Raw genomic sequence first — 21,356 nt, 5'->3', positions numbered from 1 at the left:
ACTTCCATACATCACTACTGGGAAAACCATAGCTTTAACTATACGGGACATTAGGTGGCCATATTTCAAAAAGTGAAAACCAGGACACAAAAGTTGCCGTTTCTGAGCTATTTTTTAGGGAAATCAGCAAAAACGACACTGCCGACATGATGTTTTGTGTGTCCGGATTCTGCTGGACATTTTTTCCATTTCCGCCCAGATGTATGGCAACCCTACTGGATATATATGATATAAATAGGATAAAGGGCCTTATGGGTTATTTCTGGTGCCAAGACTCTGCTGACAAATTGAGTCACCTTAAACACAGTCAGAAAGAGAGATCCCCTCAAAGTGAAAGCCAAATTGCAGCAACTCTTCTCTCCCCCACTAGACACACATACAAATGCATTCAGAAACAGAATAGTCTCTAGCACAAACTATTCTCCATTTACCAGGGACAGTCCCTGTAACATCACAATCAGGGTTTGTGGGTTTGGGGGCTGCCCTGTGAAAATGTTTCCATTCCTCAAGTTTCAGCCCTTTCCCAGGGTCCTTAGAAGCTAAGACTGTGCCTGCAAATCTGACCCCTTTCCCTGGGAGTAAGTGCCACTGAGCTCAATGGGGCTGTCTTCCAAGTAGAACTATACAGGATTACACTGCAAATTTTCCCATGCATGTGATCTTGCTGCTTTCAAACCAGGGCCTCTTTTGGACAGAGTTGTTTTGGCCACTGTATTCTGAGTTCTGGTAACTTCCAGATTAGATTACTGAGATGCGCTCCCTGTGGGGCTGCTCTCAAAGACGACTCAGATACTTCAGTCGGTCCAAAGCTGCAGCCGCCGGATCACTGGCTGGGGTTCAACTAAGACCCCATGGAACCCTTGCTTGAAAAAAAAGCAGACTTTAGATAATAAAAAGACAGGCTAATAAAAAGAAGTAAAGAACAAACATCAGGAAAGGAGGGTTGGGAAGCCAAGAAGAAGCTTTGAATGTTTTAAAAAAGGTATATGATGCTGAATGCTTTGAAATATTGTTGGAGACTGAACAAAAGTGACGTGGGGAAAAGGAAGAAAAACGCTGCACTGGTTGCTGGTTTGTTTTTGAGCCCAATTCAAGGCTGCCTCAGTCCAGTATATCTGAAGAAGCATCTCCACCCCCATCGTTCTACCCGGACACTGAGGTCCAGCGCCGAGGGCCTTCTGGCGATTCCCTTGCTGCGAGAAGCCAAGATACAGTGAACCAGGCAGAGGGCCTTCTTGGTGGTGGCGCCCGCCCTGTGGAACGCCCTCCCACCAGATGTCAAAGAGAACAACAGCTACCAAACTTTTAGAAGACATCTGAAGGCAGCCCTGTTTAGGGAAGCTTTTAATGTTTGATGTATTACTGTATTTTAATATTTGGTTGAAAGCCACCCAGAGTGCTATTATTATTATTATTATTATTATTATTCTCAGATTGATGTTTAAAGCACTTGGACTACTGCAATGCGCTCTACGTGGGGCTACCTTTGAAGGTGACCCGGAAACTACAACTAATCCAGAATGCAGCAGCCAGACTGGTGACTGGGAACAGCCGCCGAGACCATATAACACCGGTCTTGAAAGACCTACATTGGCTCCCAGTACGTTTCCGAGCACAATTCAAAGTGTTGGTGCTGACCTTTAAAGCCCTAAACGGCCTCGGTCCAGTATACCTGAAGGAGCGTCTCCACCTCCATCGTTCTACCCGGACACTGAGGTCCAGCACCGAGGGCCTTCTGGCGGTTCCCTCACTGCGAGAAGCCAAGTTACAGGGAACCAGGCAGAGGGCCTTCTCGGTAGTGGCGCCCTCCCTGTGGAACGCCCTCCCACCAGATGTCAAAGAGAACAACAACTACCAGACTTTTAGAAGACATCTGAAGGCAGCCCTGTTTAGGGAAGCTTTTAATGTTTGATGTATCATAGTATTTTAATATTCTTTGGAAGCCGCCCAGAGTGGCTGGGGAAACCCAGCCAGATGGGCGGGGTATAAATAATAAATTATTATTATTATTATTATCAATGACAGGCCCCAAATATCTGAAAGACTGCCTCCTTTCCTATAGACCCTCTCAGGTGCTGAGATCCACGGAGGAGACCCTCCGACCTCAGTGGCTCGGGGTGAGGCAGGGCAGTGGCGGAGTAAGGGGGTGTGGGGTATGTGTGTGCGGTCCACCCCAGGTGTCATCACTGAGGGGTGTGTGTGACAAAATAAGGTTTTTTTTGTTTTTGTTTTTAAATGGGCTCACGAAACGTTTTAGGAGTGAAGTGATGGCTTAAACGCCTGCAGGTTTTGCACTGCCTGAAATGGCAGCGTGAAACTTGTGTCTGCCTACTGCCTCTCCCTCAGCTGCCCTCCAGCTGAGGGGGAGGCAGCGGAGAGGCTCTAAACGTCGGAGAGACTTGCCCCGCCCCATGGGTGGATCGCCCCGCCCCTGGCTGCAGGACACGCCCCCGCGCCAGGCATCCGAGCGGCAGGGCCTGCTCTGCGGTGGCCCCTAAGCTGTGGGCTTCCCTCTGCACAGATGTATGCCTGGTGCCTGCATTGTCCAGCTTTCGGAGGATGTTGAAGACGCAGCTCTTTTGACAACTGAAATGCATATTTTCCGGCCCCACCTTATCTCTGTGATTGAAAGCTGTTTAAAAGTGATTTTAATTATGTGATTTAAAGGTTGTAACCTGCCTTTATATGCTACCTTTGTTTCCAAAGAGCTCAAGGTTCTGCTCTCCCTCTGCATTTCATACTCAGAAAAACAACCCTTTGAGGTAGTTTAGGCTGAGAGGGAGTGACTGCCCCCCCCCAAGGTCGCTCAGTGGCTGAGTGGAGAGATTCGAACCCTGATCTCCCAGGTCATAGTCTGACACGCTGAGCAGTCCCTTCATGTCACTTGCCCCGAATCTTCAAACTTTTGCTTCCATGGGATTCCCATGAGTTCAAATGCAAGAGCACTATCCCCTCCTGGGGATTCTAGCAACAGAAAATATTAAAATGGAAAACATCGTCGTTGTCCCCCAATGCCATTATTGCAAGTCCCTTGGAGCTCAACCTTTGTCGTTGGGAGAGCAGAATGCAAATACTTAATCAAATTAAAATCTGTTTCCTCCCAGGGCAGATATGGGAGGGTGGGCTCCCAGCCTGTTTTTGAGTCCCTGACTCCGTTGTCCCGGATGGCGATAGGAAGGCAGAGTCAGGGGTATGTGGGGAATAAATGGGACCCTGCAGAATTAGGGGAATTCCAGATGACGGGATGCCTTGCTGGAAACTGGTTGGCCCATCCAGAAAAATCCTCTCTCTCCCTCCCTCCTTCTCCCCTCGCACAGCTGCGTGCTCCGTTTCATAGCCTGCCTGCTGTCTACAAATCACCCGCGTGTTAAAATGCGGCAGAGGGGAATTCCAGCACACTGGGCGCTGCCAAGACCCTCAAGCTCTGACGTGCCTTCGCCCCCCCCTTCCCCACCCCCTGTCAAGGGCTAAAAATACAGGGACAGAGTCCAGGGCTTGGCTGGCAATCGTGGCCAAATGGACACCCACCATCTCCCTAAGCAGCAATGGAACAAGAGGCCAGCTTCAAACTGGGAGCAGTGCCGTGCAGTGGTTAGAATAATAATAATAATAATAATAATAATAATTTATTTATACCCCACCCATCTGAATATTAAAAAACACGCTAAAACAGAATGTTGGGACTCAGACCTGGGAGAGAGAACCGGGTTCAAATCCCTACTCAGCCTCAAAGCTCTCACTGGGTGGCCTTGGGCCAGTCATCTCTCAGCCTAACCTACATAGCTGTCAACTGTCCCTTATTTGTTGGGAAACTCCCTTATCCCAGCGCCGTGGCCCGCTGCTGTCCCTTATTGATGATGTCCCTTAAATTTCCCGGGTTTCATGCTCGCCTGGCTCGGGAGGGAAGCAGCAGTTCGGGGTCCTCCACCGCGTGAGAGCGCACATGCACGAGCTGCCATGGCTCCGTCTCTCCCAGTTTCCCCTCGGGCTCATCGTGAGAAGACGGGTGGCGGCGGGCGGGCAGGAAGCCCCTCTCTTGCGAGACTTCTGCCGCGCTGCCAGGGGAAGCTGGAGGTGGTGGCGGCCTGAGGGAGGAGGAAGAGGAGGGGATGGGGAGGGACGCAGAAGGACAGTGCTTCAGCGGCCGTGCCGCCACCACAAACGCCTTATGCTGGGCTCGCAGGCAGCGTGGGCGAGAGTCTCTGTCCCTCCCTCCCTTTCTCTCGGGTGGGGAAGGGCCGATGGAACTCCTCATGCCAGGACAACGGCAGCCCCGACGTGCTGCTTAGCATACTCTCCAACCAGTGCAGCAGCTTAATGTAGTGATTTCTCCCTCTGCATCCCTTTCCTAACTCTATTTTTATAAATCATTTGTCCATCCATAGTTCAAATTTTTACTACAAGTTTTCTGTCAATCCTACCAATGTATGTAACTCTTGACAATAGCTTTTCAAATTAATTATTAACTTTCCCCATTCTTTATTAAAGAGGTCCTCTTCCTGGTTTCTAATTCTGCCTGTAAGCTTTGCCATCTCAACGTCGTTCATCAGTTTTGTCTGCCACTCTTCTTTGGTCGGAGTTGTAGACCCTTAGGATCATTTAGTCCAACCCCCTGCAAAACACAGTCAGTGGCAGCCAAAGCAGCCTGGCTCCATCAGTGGCAGACTTCTGTATAAGCTAAGCAAAATCCCTTATTTTGGCTGCTGATCCCTTATTTTCAAATCTGTAAGTTGACAGCTATGCTTTTTTAAAATAATAATAATAATAATGTTTATTATTTTTCCAGAAACTTAAACACTAAAAAAAAGACAATGCAAAACATTAAGTTAACAAAACAAAACAAAAACAATAAAATAAATCAAACAGTTTCATTATCCCATCTTTCACTCACTTATTTCTGCGACCTCCTCACACCTCCCTTTTTGTATTCCAGTTCTGTTAATTATTTCAGCAATTCCTTTCCATCTTCCTCTGTTTTCTATCCTGTAATTGTCTTAACTCATTCTAACCTTATTTTTTTCCTTTAATGCTCTATTAACCTATCTGTACTTAATTCCTTATAACATTTCTACTAAAGCCATATAACTTCATTCCAACATTTTTCTAACATTCATTAATTTTACAATATTTCTGTAAATAGTCTTTAAATTTTTTCCAATCTTCTTCCACCGACTCTTCTCCCTGGTCTCGGATTCTGCCAGTCATTTCCACCAGTTCCATATAGTCCATCAACTTCATCTGCCATTCTTCCCGGGTGGGCAAATCTTGTGTCTTCCAATACTTCGCGATGAGTATTCTTGCTGCTGTTGTTGCATACATAAAAAAGGTTCTATCCTTCTTTGGCACCAATTGGCCGACCATGCCCAGGAGAAAGGCCCCTGGTTTCTTCAGAAAGGTATGACAGCTATGCTAACCTACCTCATAGGGTTCTTGTGGGGGGGGGTGAATGAGGAAGGTAGATAAATGCAATAAACAATCATTACAACCATTTCGCCTGGGGGGGGCTGGTCCTGAAAGCTTCGGAAATCCTGTGGCTGAGCTGCTCGAACCGCAGCTAGCAAGCAGGGACTTAGATTGCTCTCCCCAAGTCTGCAGCCTCTAACTGGGGTGCTAGGAACAGCCATAGAATAATGGAATTGTTGAGCTGGAAGGGACCCTGGGGGTCATCTAGTCCAACCCCCTGCAATGCAGGAATCTCAGCTGAAGAATCCAGGACAGATGGCCATCCAGCCTCTGCTTAAAAACGTACAAGGAAGGAGAGACCACCACCTTCCAAGGCAGTCCGGTTCTTACTGTCAAGAAGTTCTTCCTGATGTTGTGTCAGAATCTCCTTTGTAACTTGAAGCCCTTGGTTCAAGTTTTGCCCTATTGCTATCCTACCTATAACCCCGTACTGCCATTGCCAACTGCAGTCCTGCTGACACAGAACTCTTTTGCAATCTTCTTCTCTTCTTTGGCAATCCCTCGTAGCTGAGTAAGTTTGTCTTCCATAAACACAGTTTTAAAAGTGAGTCTGTAAGTGACTGTGGAGGCCAATTCTGGATCCACATGTCCTTCCACAGTGGGGACATTGGTTTCTGGGCGAGAGTTGATCACGGTGAGGGTTTGCCAAACGTGCCTTCCTCTTAGCAAGTTTCTCCCTTGTGTCCTGAGTTCAAGTGTCTTCAAAGGCCATGACTCCTTTGGTAAAGGCTGTTCTCCAACTGGAGCGCTCACAGGCCAGTGTTTCCCAATTGTTGGTGCTCCCTGGAAAAGACCCTGATGTTGGGAAAGATGGAGGGCACAAGGAGAAGGAGACGACAGAGGACGAGGTGGTTGGACAGTGTTCTTGAAGCTACCAGCATGAGTTTGACCAAACTGTGGGAGGCAGTGGAAGACAGGAGGGCCTGACTTGCTTTGGTCCGTGGGATCATGAAGAGTCGGACACGACTAAATGACTAAACAACAACAACAATACTACATTTATTTAGGCTTGCCTTGAGAGAGTCTTTCAACCTCTTTTGTTGACCACCAGCATTACACTTTCCATTTTTAAGTTGGAAATAGAGTAGTTGCTTTGGAAGACAATAATCAGGCATCCGCATAATGTGACCAGTCCAACGAAGTTGATGTTGAAGAATCATTGCTTCAGCACCGGTGATCTTTGCTTCTTCCAGTACACTGGCACTAGTTCGCCTGTCTTCCCAAGTGATGTGTAAAATTTTTTGGAGACAGCATTGATGGTATCTTTCGAGGAGCTGGAGATGGCGTTTATAAGTGGTCCATGTTTCACAGGCATACAGTAAGGTTGGAAGTACAATAGCTTTGTAAACAAGCATTTTGGTTTCCCTGCCAATGTCCCGGTCCTCAAACACTCTGCACTTCAATTGGGAGAAAGCCACACTCGCAGAGCTCAGGTGATGCTGGATTTCGGCATCAATTTCGGCCCTTGTGGAAAGATAACTGCCTAGGTAGGAGAAGTGATCAACATTTTCCAGCATTACACCATTGAGTTGGATTTGTGGCACTGCAGAGAGGTTATTTTGTACATGTTGGTGCCAACATAGCACTCTTTTGCAATAAAATGATACAGTCACAAAGACTAGTATGTTGTGTTCCGATTTCATAAACCTATAGATCTGCTTAACTGGCAATATGTTCAGATTGGGATCACTGCCAACTTCTAGGGGCTGAGGGATCTTTGCCCCCACCCCAAAATAAAATATTTGAGGGGGCCAGGCCCACCCCCATGTTGATGGGCATTGCCATTGAAATCGGTCAGGTGACCAATTATGTGTGGAAGGAGCCAATTTTGTACACTCTGACCCCCTCCCAGAGCGGAGTTTGGGCGAGGAAGCTAACGGGGAATTCCAAGTCTGCAAACAGTTTAAATGAATTCGGAATATGTAAATAAACTCCAATGGAAGAGATGACAAAACGTGAAGGCAGTAAATCTATTGCCCCAGCAAGTAAATAGGAAAGTCCGTTTAGTAAGCTTATTTCCATTATACATGTGGAAAAACTGAGGTTCGTTTATAAATGGTTGCATCTGGGGGTTTTTTTTTGGGGGGTAGAAAAGGAAGCAAGGCATTTTACATATTTTTAAGCAGCTGTTTAGACAAGGTTTGTTTGCTGTTTAATAATAATAATAATAATAATAATAATAATAATAATACAGTGGTGCCTCGCAAGACGAAATTAATTGGTTCCGCAAGTTTTTTCTTCTTGCGAGTTTTTCGTCTTGTGAAGCACGGTTTCCCATAGGAATGCATTGAAAATCAATTAATGCGTTCCTAGGGAAACCGCTTGCTAGGCTGGCGGTGCGGAGAAGGGCTTTTCTCCCCACCGCAAGCCTTCAGGACAGGTACGGGAACAGAGGGGAAGGCGCGCAGCTTCGTTCCGATGCCGGGCGGGGGGAGGAGGCGTTCCTCCCCCCCCGCCCGGCATCGGAGCTTCGTTCCGATGCCGGGCGGGGGAGGAGGTCCGAGGACAGTGGGGAAGACGCGCTGCGCTTCCCCGCTGTCCCGGAGATTTCCCTATGGGCTGTCGTCTTGCGAAGCAAGCCCATAGGGAAATTCGTTTTGCGAAGCGCCTCCAAAACGGAAAACCCTTTCGTCTAGCGGGTTTTCCGTCTTGCGAGGCGTTCGTCTTGCGGGGCACCACTGTAATAATATATTTATTTATTATTTATACGTCACCCATCTGGCTGGGTTTCCCCAGCCACTCTGGGCTGCTTCCAACAAAATATTCAATATCCCTCCTTCCCTCTGTGGGTCCTTTGAATATTTTAATGAACTGCATATTGTAGTTCATCCCAATTATAGTAATCCAAAATGTCCAAAGTCCTTGTAACATCTCAAGAGTTATTCAAAGCCTGCCAAAGACTTCAAGTGTTTACAGTGTTCTTTCAAATACAATCTGTATTTATCCCATTCTCTGCTGAGGTTTTGGTCCTCCTGATTCCTGATTTTCCCAGTCAGTCTAGCCATCTCTGCATAGTCTAGTAGTATCATCTGCCAATCCGTTTCCCCAGGCACTCTGGGCAGCTCCCAACAGATTAAAAACACAATAAAACATCAGACATTAAAAGCTTCCCTAAACAGGGCTGCCTTCAGATGTCTTCTAAATGTCATATAGTTCTTTATTTCCTTGACATCTGGTGGGAGGGCGTTCCACAGGGCAGGCGCCACCACCGAGAAGGCCCTCTGTCTGGTTCCTTGTAGCTTCACTTCTCGCAAGAAGGGAACCGCAAGGAGCCCCTCGGAGCTGGACCTCAGTGTCTGGGCAGAATGATGGGGGTGATCAGGTTCTCCAACTACAGTTCCCAGGAATACTTTGGGTGGGGAGAGCCAAGACTGTGAGAAGGCTGCTAGGGCGCTTCAAACTTATCGTAATGGATGTGGCCTCAGTCGGTTTGGGAATCTGTCTGGGAAGAGTTGAAGAAGGAAGGAGAAGGAAGACGCAGCCCTGAGAAAAGAGAGTTTGGTTTATTTCATAAACTAATAAAGCTTGGGCTCCATGAGCACTGCAGATGGTGACAGCAGCCACGAGATTAAAAGACACCTGCTTCATGGGAGAAAAGCAATGACAAACCTAGGCAGCATCTTAAAAAGCAGAGACATCACCTTGCCAGCAAAGGTCCGTATAGTTCAAGCTATGGTTTTCCCAGTAGTAATGTATGGAAGTGAGAGCTGGAAGTCCTGCTGGCCACATGACTCGGAAGCTGTACGCCAGCTCCCTCGGCCAATAAAGCGAGATGAGCACCGCAACCCCAGAAGTCGGTCACGACTGGACCTAATGGTCAGGGGCCTTTACTAAATGAATATTTTAACAAGTAAAACAGAAAATTTAATAAAAAATATACACACGAAAAAGAAAAACAACTTTGCCTCCAAACTCCATCAAGGGCCATCTTCTCATGATACTCACAGCACAGAATCTCTGCAATGCCGTCTACGGCTGGAATGGCAGCTGATAAATGAGCGTCATCATCATCATCATCATTTACCGTAGTTTTCGCTCTATAAGACGCACCAGACCACAAGACACACCTAGTTTTTGGAGGAGGAAAACAAGAAAAAAAATATTCTGAATCTCAGAAGCCAGAACAGCAAGAGGGATTGCTGCGCAGCGAAAGCAGCGATCCCTCTTGCTGTTCTGGCTTCTGGGATAGCTGCGCAGCCTGCATTCACTCCATAAGACGCACACACATTTCCCCTTACTTTTTAGGAGGGAAAAGGTGAGTCTTATAGAGCAAAAAATACGGTAATTTGTATGCCCCCTTTCCATAGTTAAAACAATGCTCGTTCTGCGCAGGCAAAGGGCTTCTCTCGCCTACTAATAAACCTGTTTAATCACCACTTCCCACCCCAACGACGAAGCACAGCTCTTTTCTCTCAGTTCCCCGACAGCCTTTAGCTGCATCCTGTTTTGCAGGAGCCTCTCAAATTTCGCAAATAGGCTAACGGGCCCAGAGCAAGAGGAGGGCATGCAACTCCCGGCACCGTGCAGAAATAAGGAGGGCCCTGTGCAATTTAAGCCACCCCCTTTGCAACCTCTCTTCGGTTCATCTACAGGTCAGCGCCTTCCTGCAGGCTCCAGCACCCCAATCCTGCCAGAGGTCATCGGCTCTCAGTGCGCCTCCCAGAATGACATTTGCTTGCTTGCTTGCTTGCTTAAGTTGTGTGGCCTTCAGTGCTAGTCAGCGGCCAGGGGGAGAATGAAATTGATGGATTGATTTCATTTATCTTCTTTGGCGATCCCTCCTAGCCAAGTAATATTGTCTTCCATGAACATGGTTTTAAAAGTGAGTCCATAAGTGACTGTGGAGGCCAATTCTGGATCCACACGTCCTTCCACAGTGGGGACAGAGGTTTCTGGGTGTGAGTTGATCCCAGTGAGGGTTTGCCAAGCATATCTTCCTCTTAGCACATTTCTCCCTTGCGTCCTGAGTTCGAGTGTCTTCAAAGCCTATGGCACCTTTGGTAAAGGCTGTTCTTCAGCTGGAGCACTCGCAGGCCGGTGTTTCCCAATTATTGATGTTTATACTACATTTTTTTATATTTGCCTTGAGTCTTTAAACCATTTTTGTTGACCACCAGCATTACGCTTTCCATTTTTATGTTGGAAATAGAGTAGTTGCTTTGGAAGATGATAATCAGGCATCCGCACAATAAGACCAGTGCGACAAAGTTGATGTTGAAGAATCATTACTTCAACAATGGCGATCTTTGCTTCTTCCAGTACACTGGTATTAGTTCTCCTGTCTTCCCAAGTCATGTGTGGAAATTTTCAGAGACCCCGTTGATGGAATCTTTTGAGGAGTTGGAAATGGGGTTTATAAGTGGTCCATGTTTCACAAGCATACAGTAAGGTTGGTAGTACAATAGCTTCTCTCATTCTCTGCAAAGAGGGACTGGTTGTTAAATCACTGTGGGAACTGCAACCCTCAGAGGAGAATAGGGGGGTTCCTCACGACTCTCAACTACAGTTCCCGGGATAATCTGTAAGAAGACATTGCTCCACATGTGATATGTGGTGGACTTGTAAAAGGGTACAAGAGTATTGGGAAATAATTTGTCATAAATTGAAAAAAATGTTTAAAAGTTCTTTTCCAAAAAAAACCCCAGAGTCCTTTTCCTGGGGGATAATTCAGATGGAAATCCCCAGGTGTCAAAAAAGGTTATTTATCTATGCCAATACCATGGCCCATGTTTTGTTTGCCCCCCAATGGAAAACAAGCGAGGTCCGAACCAAAGAACAATGGCAACTAAAACTGATGGAATAAGCGCAGATTGCAGACCTAACTCATAGACTAAGAGAACAGGAAGAACATACATTTAAAGAAGATTGGGAAAATGTTTATTGAATATATGGCGGGGGGCAATTGTGTACACTTGAAAACATTGGCAGCATTAAGATCAATTCAACATTGTAAATAAGTTTTGATGGATGCAATGATGGAATACTGAATTGTTTAGTTTATGTAAAATATGCAGGGATTTATGTTATGCAAAATGGAAAGAGAAGAATAAGGGAAGTCGTTGATATTTTAAGGTTGTTTAAATGAATATTCTAAAATGTAAAACAGAAAAGTTTAATAAAGAATTATACCCCAAAAAAGCGAAAAGGAAGAAGGCATTGATGCTTAAAAGTGGTATGATAGTGCTCTAAGTGCATGGTGTGATTGTAGCTTTATTGTTGTTGTTGTTCAGTCATTTAGTCGTGTCCGCCTCTTCGTGACCCCCTGGACCAGAGCACGCCAGGCCCTCCTGTCTTCCACTGCCTCCTGCAGTTTGGTCAATCTCATTCTGGTAGCTTCGAGAACACTGTCCCACCATCTCGTCCTCTGTCGTCCCCTTCTCCTTGCGCCCTCCATCTTTCCCAACATCAGGGTTTTTCCAGGAAGTCTTCTCTTCTCATGAGGTGGCCAAAGTCTTGGAGCCTCAGCTTCTGGATCTGTCCTTCCAGTGAGCACTCAGGGCCGATTTCCTTCAGAATGGAGAGGTTTGTTCTTCTTGCAGTCCATGGGACTCTCCAGAGTCTCCTCCAGCACCAGAATTCAAAAGCATCAATTCTTCGGCGATCAGCCTTCTTTATGGTCCAGCTCTCACTTCCATACATCACTACTGGGAAAACCATAGCTTGAACTATACGGACCTTTGTTAGGAAGGTGATGTCTCTGCTTTTTAAGATGCTGTCTAGGTTTGTCATGGACTTACTTCTGAGCAAATATGTTTAAGATTGCTCCGCTAGATTTGTGCCTGCATGTGTTTAATCCTACCACTGTGTCTTAGGTTTTAAAACTTTTAAATTACAATTCAATCATTATTGTTTAAAATACTTTACTGATTGCCTTTTCTTTCGCCATCCACTTTGGGGGAAAGGTGGTAAAATCTGTGTGTATATATTTAAAAATACAATTTGGACCTTTTGTGTAGGTTTGTGGACACCCCAGGCCATTTCTCCTGGACGGAGAGTTATTACCGCTCTACCATGCCTCAAGGCTCGCAGGCGAGAGAATATGGCCGTCCGGAAGTTTTCCAGCAAATCTGGGATATCCTCGATCATCAGTGAGTAGCAAGATGGATGAATCGGACGGGGGATTGTCTGGTGTGGGGGTGTGTTATGTTCAACTTCTTGAACTGGAAGGGCCTTGGAGTCCCACCCAACAGTTGCTCAATATGCCGAAAGTCAGAGGCAGCCAGTTGATTTCTCCATCTAGCCTAATAGTGTCTACTCAGACTGGCAGCACCTTAACTGAAGGTGCTCGGATCGTAACTCAGTGGTGGCCACACCTGCCTTGCGTCTCCAAGTAGCAGACTCTCCAGGTGTCCCTATTTTCCAGCAACAGTCCTGGATTTACCGATGCCATCTCGGTTTCTGGTTTGAGGACGCTGGGCGAGATGGGCCTTTGGCCTTTGGCCTGATCCAGCAACCAGACTCTCCTTGTGTGGGCTTCCATCTTTGATGTCCAGTGAAACACTTTTCAGACCCCTCTCCTATTCCGCAGGCCCATCTGCTCGGTCCAGCCCATTGACTTGAATTTCCTGGAGGAGCAAATGGAAAATGGCCCGGCGAACAAAATTGAGATCAGCATGGATTGCATTCGGATGCAGGATTCGGAGATCAGAGACCCAATGTGGGTGAGTAGCCAATGTCGGGATGCTGCGGTTAGGATGTTGGGCTAGGACCTGGGACGCTTGGGCCAATCACGGACGCTTATCTTAACCCGCCTCGCAGGGATGTTGTGAAAATAAGATGAGTGTCTGTGTGTTGAGGAGAGAACCACACACTCTGCCTTGAACTCCTGGCACAAAAGGTGGGATATAAATCAACCGTAGTCCAGGGCATATGTGGAAAGAAAGGTTGGGTTTTTTTAAAGTACCAGTTTATCATAGAAGGTAAACCTGGGTCAAAGTGGTGGTTGCATGGAAAATATCGTATGTGTGGATGTGCAATGCTTGCTCCCTGCCAAAGGTTTTGGCAAGCTGTACTTGATCATGCATTATTTTTTGGCTTTTAATTATCTGCGGCCTCTTTGAATGGGAGGGATGTTCTTATTGTGCGTCTCAAAAATAGGATCGCGCTTTAGATCTTCCTTTGTTTTCTTTCATGCTGGTTTTAACGTATGTGTTTCTTGGTTGTAAGTCATGACGAGTTCCCTTGGTGAAAAAGTGATTCTTAAACTTAATAAAGCGAGAATAACACCGTGGCGGAGTTCTGTGCATCGCAGAAGCTTGCACGCGTCCTTTCAAACTTGGGTCCTAATCAAGAGGACCCCACCGCTTTTTTTTTATCCCAACCTCAGGAGAGCTGTCTTGTTGCCCCAAACCCAAAGTCCTGCTCAGGTTGCGGGAGAGAACGACCTTTCCCTCCCCCCCCCGCATTGCCGTGGGTTGGACTAGATGACCCTCGGATCCCTTCCGACTCCTTTCCTCTCCTTTTTAGTTGAAGTTAAATCCTTCGAAGACAGAGGTCCTTTGGTTGGGTTGGGACGATATGGGATTGGGGGGGCAACTCCCATCTCTTGTGGGGGCGCAATTAGTGCCAGCACCGTCCGTTAAAAGTTTGGGTGTACTCTTTGACACCTCCCTTTCCATGGAGGCGCAGATTGCAGCTATAACAAAGGCGGCATTTTTTCATCTCCGCCAAGCTAAGCAGTTGGCTCCTTACCTCTCTCGCCCTGACCTAGCCACTGTGATCCACACGACGGTCACCTCCAGACTGGATTATTGTAACTCGCTCTACGTGGGGCTGCCCCTGAGACTGACCCAGAAACTCCAGCGGGTGCAGAATGCTGCGGCGAGACTCCTTATGGGGTCCTCGCTGCGAGATCACATTCACCCGGTGCTATACCAGCTGCACTGGCTCCTGGTGGGGTACAGGATCAGGTTCAAGTTGCTGGTTTAAACCTTTAAAGCCCTATACTGCCTAGGACCCTAGAACGTACAGGACCACTTCTCCTGGTATGTCCCATGGAGGACCTTACGGTCTTCAAACAAAAACACCTTGGAGGTCCCAGGCCACAGGGAGTTTAGGCTGGCCTCAACCAGAGCCAGGGCTTTTTCGGCTGTGGCCCCAATATGGTGGAACACTCTGTCCCAAGAGACTAGGGTCCTGAGGGACTCGACATTTTTTCACAGGGCCTGCAAGACGGAGCTGTTCCACCAAGCCTTTGGCCAAGGCACAGTCTGACCCCCTCCTTTGGTGATCCACATAGAACTCTAGCCCAATGGTTGCCATTAATTTGATTTGAACTGATTTTATAATGAACTGATTTTAGAATGCTGTATTATTTAACTGTTGTTAGCCGCCCTGAGCCCGGCTTCGGCTGGGGAGGGCGGGATATAAATAAAATATTATTATTATTATTATTATTATTATTATTATTATTATTATTATTTTTCGTGAACATTTGCTCAGCTGCTGGGAGACGTGCTCTTCCCCAGCTCTGTGCCCTGGGCGGGCTGCCTGCTGCTGCCGCTGTCCTCCTGGGAGCGTGGGGCCTGCTCCTTCCAGGCCGCTGCCTCCGAGGCATGCCGCTCTTGCGATTCAGAGCAACTCTGGCGTGTGGCTCTAATCTGCTGTTGACTCAAGGCCCGCCGCTAAGTGCTCTCTGCCCCCGTCTTCCCTGCAGAAATATGCTGCTCTCCCGGCCCTCTGGCTCACGCCCCCTGCACCCATCCATCCAATTCATTCAGTCGCTCATTCATTCACAAAAGGCTTTTGGCGGCCACCACGGTCTCGTTCCTCCTCCCGGGACTCTGTGCAAACAGTTTGTTCTGGAAACAGGGGAAAGTTTGTCTCTCTGCCCCCGCTCCCACTCCCCTCTTTTTTATTTATTTAATAAATTGTCAAACATCACTTGACAGGTGGCAGCCCAGCCTGGCGGAGGAGTCGGCTGTTTGCTTTGCAGTTCCCCAGGAAGGCAGCGAGAGGAACCTGTCGCCCCAGGCGAGGTGTTTTGCTGCGTTTAATCAGAAATGCAGCCCTCGCCTCGGCCCTTTCTCCCCCTCCTGCTTTTCCTTCTGCGTCGCCCCAGGCCAGGCGGACGCCCAGCACCTGCCACCGGTCTCACCCTGCGGTGCCACTTCAGAAGAGGCAACGGCCTCCCTCTCTCCCTCTCCCTCCCTCTCTCTCTCTGCCTAAAACTCTCTGCCAGGGCAAGGGAGGGTTGGGAAATGGGGGCAGGTAAATATATAAAGGAATGTGGAGGTGCAAAACCTTCAGGGACAGAGCTAGCGGTAAGAAAGCAATGGGATAGCTCAGTCGGTAGGAGATCGAGACTCTTAATCGCGGGGTCAAGGGTTCGAGCCCCACATTGGGCAAAAAGATTCCTGCATTGCAGGGGGTTGGCCTAGATGACCCTTGGGGTCCCTTCCAACTCTACATTTCAATGATGATGATGATTTATTGTTTAAACCCTGCCCATCTGGCCAGTTTTCCACAGCCACTCTGGGTGGCTCCCAACAGAATTGATGATAATGATTATGATAAAACGATAAAACATCAGGCATTAAAAACTTCCCTAAACAGGTCTGCCTTCAGATGTCTTCTAAAAGTCAGATACAGTGGTACCTCAGGTTACATAGGCTTCAGGTTACATACGCATCAGGTTACAGACTCCGCTAACCCAGAAATAGTGCTTCAGGTTAAGAACTTTGCTTCAGGATGAGAACAGAAATCGTGCTCTGGTGGTGCAGCGGCAGCGGGAGGCCCCATTAGCTAAAGTGGTGCTTCAGGTTAAGAACAGTTTCAGGTTAAGAACGGACCTCCGGAACGAATTAGTAAGTACTTAACCCAAGGTACCACTGTAGTTCTTTATCTCCTTGACATCTGATGGGAACATGTTCCACAGGGCGGGCGCCACCACCCAGAAGGCCCTCTGCCTGGTTCCCTGTAACCTCACTTCTCACAAGGTTCGGAACTGCCAGAAAGCCCTTGGAGCTGGACCTCAGTGTCCGGACTGAGCAATGGGGGTGGAGACGCTCCTTTGGGTATACTATGCTATGATTCCATGGAAGAGAGGGCTGTTGAAGGCAACCAGCCACGATGGCTTTGCTCCCATGCTGGACAACATAAGAAGAATCTGCTGGCTCAGGCCAATGACCCATCTAGTCCAGCCAAACAGTTGCCAGTGGGAAACCTGCAAGCAGGATTCGAACACAAGAGCAACTCTCCCCTCCTGCGGTTTCCAGCAGCTGGCATTCAGAAGCATCGCTGCCTCCAACCATGGAGCAGGACCATCCTGCATAGCTGTCAACCGTCCCTTATTCGGCGGGAAAGTCCCTTATCCCAGCGCTGTGTCCGGCTGCTGTCCCTTATTGATGACGTCCCTTAAATTTCCCGGGTTTCAAAGGAAGCAGCTCCTCTCCCTCCCTCCCTCCCTGCTGGCCAGGGAGGAGGGAGGCTCCAACTGTGTTGCTTGGCTGCGTTGCTCACCCGATAAGGAGTCTAAGAACGACTGGGGGGTGGAGCTTGCATGCCTTGTGCCGATCAAATCGGCCGCATTGCCTGGGGAGTCGCCTTTGCTCAGCGCTTCCCAGCGGAGAGGTGACGGTGGTTTTCCTTGCTGCATCCCCTTTGCCGGGTTGCTGCACTGTGGGAACCACCGCTTGAGGCTTCGTTTGGCTGCTGGCTGGGCTTTCTGCCTTTGACTCGGAGGGGCTCAGAAGTTGAACATACCTGTGCTTGGAAAATCCCTTATTTTGGCTGCTGATCCCTTATTTTCGAGGCTGCTGGTCCCTTATTTTCAAATCTGTAAGTTGACAGCTATGCCATCCTGGCCAGGAGACAGCCACTAATAGCCCTCTCCTCCTCCAGGAATTTGCCCAATCCTCTTTGAAAGGCATCCAGGCAGCAACACTTTTGACCGCCAGTTGCTTGCAGGCTTGTGCTTGCAGCTTTCCCACTGGTTGGGCAACTTGGACGTTGGCCGGATCCAGTAGGCTCTCCTGATGTTCTTGGATGTCCCAGGCGGCCCACCATGTTGTTGTTGTTTCCCCCCCAAAATTTTTTATTCATTTTATAACACAAATAAAAAACACAAACAGAAAAGACAAGCAATACGAACAAATTCTTGTCATATCCTTAATTTTCTAAACATTGTTAAGTGGGCTTCCCCAAGTCCCACCTATCTGATTTTCATTTTACTTCCTCTTTAGCAGATTTCATATATCATAATTTCTAACCATCGTTTTTTTAAAAATCACACTTAAAATAACTTCACATTTTATCACTTACAAATAATACTAAATAATAATACTAAATAATACTAATAATACTAAAACTTCACATTTTATCACTTACAAATAATACTATTTTAAAATACCCTATCTTCTACTTCTAACCCTACAGCCTATATCCACTTCCAAAGCTTATTCTAAGGTTTAAATATTAACATATTTTTTTCAGATATTCCTTAAACTTCTTCCAGTCTTCTTCCACCGTCTCTTCTATCTGGTGGCCCACCATGTTGTTGTTGGTGACTGAGACGTCGGAAGCTGCCGTCCACTGACTGAGACCATTGGTTTGCCCAGTTCCATATTGCCTGCATATTGCTGCCCAGGGTGTTCCTGGTAGGAAACCCTCCCAGCCCTACCTGACGGTTCCGGGAATTGAACCTGGAGCTCTCTGCATGCAAAGCAGGTGTTTCCCCCTTGCTTCCGTCTTCCCTGGTGTTGCCTGACAGCAGTGGGTGTCTCCCAGTCCTGTGACCTGAGATCATTTCCCTGGAGGCTGAGCTTCTGCTCTCCCTGGGACACAGGAAGCTCCCATCACCCTGCCCAACGCCAGCTCTGCAACAAGGGCTAAGAGCATCTGACTCCTAATCTCAAGGCTGTGGCTTCGAACAGAGTGCCTCTGAGCATATGCAGAGTTTTTACCTTCCAGGTAAAAAGGAACATTGCCAGATGCTTCATACCAATGCAGACCAGTTGGTGCATCTGATCCAGTGGTGTATGCACTAACTGGCAGCCGCTCCCCCTCCGTCCTTCCCAGCCCTGCTCTAAGGTGCTGGGGAGCTGAGCCTTCTGAATGCCAAGCAGATGCTCTGTTGCCGCTGGCTGGTGGCTTTTCCCTTGCCCTCCTCCAGCTATAAACTGGGGGGTTCTGCATTCGAATCTCGCTTCCTCCACAAAGTGGCTTGAGGTAAGCCATGCACAGCCAGGCTCCATTCCCCTCCGAAATGCAAGGATAAAGTGCTTTTCTGTTGTTGTTCTATCAAGCGGTATTTAAATATTATGAGATATAAACAAATATGGACAATGACACGGAATAATAAAAATAAACACTTCAGTGTGTTGCAGCAGAGGAAATGTCTTTTGACTTGACAAATTGCATCCTAAGCTTAAATGTGCACTGCAGCTACAAAGTCTGGCAAAATAGTTTATTCCTTCAAGGCAGTCTCCCCCAACCCGGCACCCTCTGAAATTTCGGATTACACTGAGAAGTGAAATGAAGGCCATCTTCTAAGATCTGAAGGCCTGTCCCGTGAAAGATGGAGCAAGCTGGCTTCCGGCTGCTCCCAAGGGAAGGACCTGAACCAATGGACTCAAAGGACAAGAAAGGAGAGTCCAATGGAACATTAGGAAAACCTTTCTGATGGGAAGAGCTGTTTTGATAGTGGAATGGGTCCCCTCAGGAGATGGTGGACTCTCTTCCATTAGAGCAGCGGTTCTCAACCTGTGGGTCCCCAGATGTTGTTGGACTACAACTCCCATCATCCCTGAGCTCTGGCCTTGCTGTTGTTGTTTAGTCATTTAGTCATGTCTGCCTCTTCGTGACCCCCTGGACCAGAGCACGCCAGGCACTCCTGTCTTCCACTGCCTCCCGCAGTTTGGTCAGACTCATGCTGGTAGCTTCGAGAACACTGTCCCACCATCTCATCCTCTGCTGTCCCCGTCTCCTTGTGCCCTCCATCTTTCCCAACATCAGGGTCTTTTCCAGGGAGTCCTCTCTTCTCATGAGTATTGGTGACTCAGCTTCAGGATCTGTCCTTCCAGTGAGCACTCAGGGCTGATTTCCTTCAGAATGGAGAGGTTTGATCTTCTTGCAGTCCATGGGACTCTCAAGAGTCTCCTCCAGCACCATAACTCAAAAGCATCAATTCTTCAGCGATCAGCCTTCTGGATGGTCCAGCTCTCACTTCCATACATCACTGGCCTTGCTAGCTAGGGGTGATGGGAGTTGTAGTTCAACAACATGTGGGGACCCACAGGTTGAGAAAGGCTGATCTACTCCAACCCTCTGCAATGTAGGACTCTTTTGCTCAACGTGATGCTCGAACCCGTGACTCGTGAGTCTCATGCTCTACCTAGAGATGTTCCTGAAGAGCTCCCACAAACATTGGCTCACTATTCCTTGCAGAGCTGAACCTCGTGGACCTTGCCATCACTGGCATGGCGACGTTCCTCACGTTGCTGTCAGTCATCATCTGGGTGATGGGAGTTGTAGTCTGTTATGTACTGAGTTGAATAGGATCCAAAATGCAGCAGTCTGATTGGTCCTAGAACAATAGGATCCAGAATGCAGCAGTCTGATTGGTCCACAGGAGCCACCCAATCCAGCTCCAGGTGGAAGTGAATCCGCAACCTGATTGGCCTACAGGAGAATCCCGGAATTAGCCAATCACGTGGGGCCCATTGTGTAAATAATGTATATAAAGCAGACATTCTGGGGGAACTTCCATTCCTCCTCACCACTATGAGCTGAATAAAGAGCATGAAATCGACTCTCGACTCCGAGTATATTTCATAGTCCAACAACATCTGGGGACCCACAGGTTGAGAAAGGCTGTGTTAGAGGCTTCCAAACAGAGGTTGGGTGGCCATCTGTCAGGGATGCTTTGCTGAGATTCCTGCATTGCAGGGGGTTGGACTGGATGACCTCTGGGGGTCCCTCCCAACTCTTATGATTCTGCTTTTTTAGGGAGTGGAAGCTCTGCTTTGCTCTTTGCAGCATATGAAAAAGCCCTTCCTTTCACCTCCCCTGGATCTTCCTACGTTCATATTCCCCGGAGTTTTCACGTTAGGAGAGAGGAAGAAAAAAAACATCTGCACGCCCCAAAGTGAGGGGTTCATGGCTGCCTGCCTTTGAGTAGCCCTTGCTAAGCTACCCTTGAACCCTGAGCTCCCAGGAATCGCTTAGCCAAACACTTCATTGTGAGGTCTCTGAGTTGGGAGCAAGAGGGAACGAAACTCAATTCTGTCTCTCCCCCAGCCATCCTTTCACTAGGGATTTTTGGGGGGGAGGTTGGGGGAGGCCTTCCTCTCCCTACCTGCTCATCTTCCCTGCTGCCCTGGGGCGTCTAGCCTGGTCGAACCAGTTTGACAAAATGCCTTCTTGTGGTGGAAAAAAAAATAAAAGAAAAATCTGCCTCCTCCTCCTCCAGATCCCTTCTGATGTAGCTTTGCTGTTTTAATCAAGTATATGCATTTTGAAAGCTTTTCTCCTTAAAAGGAGATGGGTTTTTTTTCTCTTCTACTTGCCCCTCATTTGTTAAAAGCTCTTTGTCCTGTCATGGGGCGGAAGGCTGGATCCGGAGCGAAGGGGGGCTTTCTGCCATTTTAAATTGCATTTTAACCTGTATTTTGAATTGTTTTTTTCTTTTTCTTTTTTCTTATTATGCTTTTACTGAAATTTTATTGATGTTAGCTGCCCTGAGCCTGGCTCTGGCTGGGGAGGTAAAGGTAAAGGGACCCCTGACCATTAGGTCCAGTCGTGGCCGACTCTGGGGTCTCACTTTATTGGCCGAGGGAGCCGGCGTACAGCTTCCGGGTCATGTGGCCAGCAGGACGAAGCCGCTTCTGGCGAACCAGAGCAGTGCATGGAAACGCCGTTTACCTTCCCGCTGGAGCGGTACCTATTGATCTACT

At 47.9% G+C, this 21,356-nt stretch overlaps 1 protein-coding gene across 1 annotated transcript in view; it reads left to right on the top strand.

The window, feature by feature from the left end:
* Positions 1–17,429, top strand: part of LOC308477632 (tumor protein 63-like) — a gene marked incomplete at its 3' end in the record, with an annotated part of 28,792 nt that extends 11,363 nt beyond the window's left edge. Inside the window, exons 2-5 of the mRNA XM_081006363.1 lie at positions 12,420–12,551; positions 12,992–13,124; positions 15,524–15,582; positions 17,330–17,429. Of these exons, the coding sequence (XP_080862489.1) occupies positions 12,420–12,551; positions 12,992–13,124; positions 15,524–15,582; positions 17,330–17,429 (424 nt within the window). The remainder of the gene's footprint in view (positions 1–12,419; positions 12,552–12,991; positions 13,125–15,523; positions 15,583–17,329) is intronic.
* Positions 17,430–21,356: the final 3,927 nt, after the last annotated feature.

This window comes from Podarcis pityusensis, assembly GCF_964106645.2.
Source record: "Podarcis pityusensis genome assembly, chromosome: 5".
Classification (NCBI taxonomy): Eukaryota; Metazoa; Chordata; class Lepidosauria; order Squamata; family Lacertidae; genus Podarcis; species Podarcis pityusensis.
This window is presented reverse-complemented; position numbering and strand designations above follow the sequence as displayed.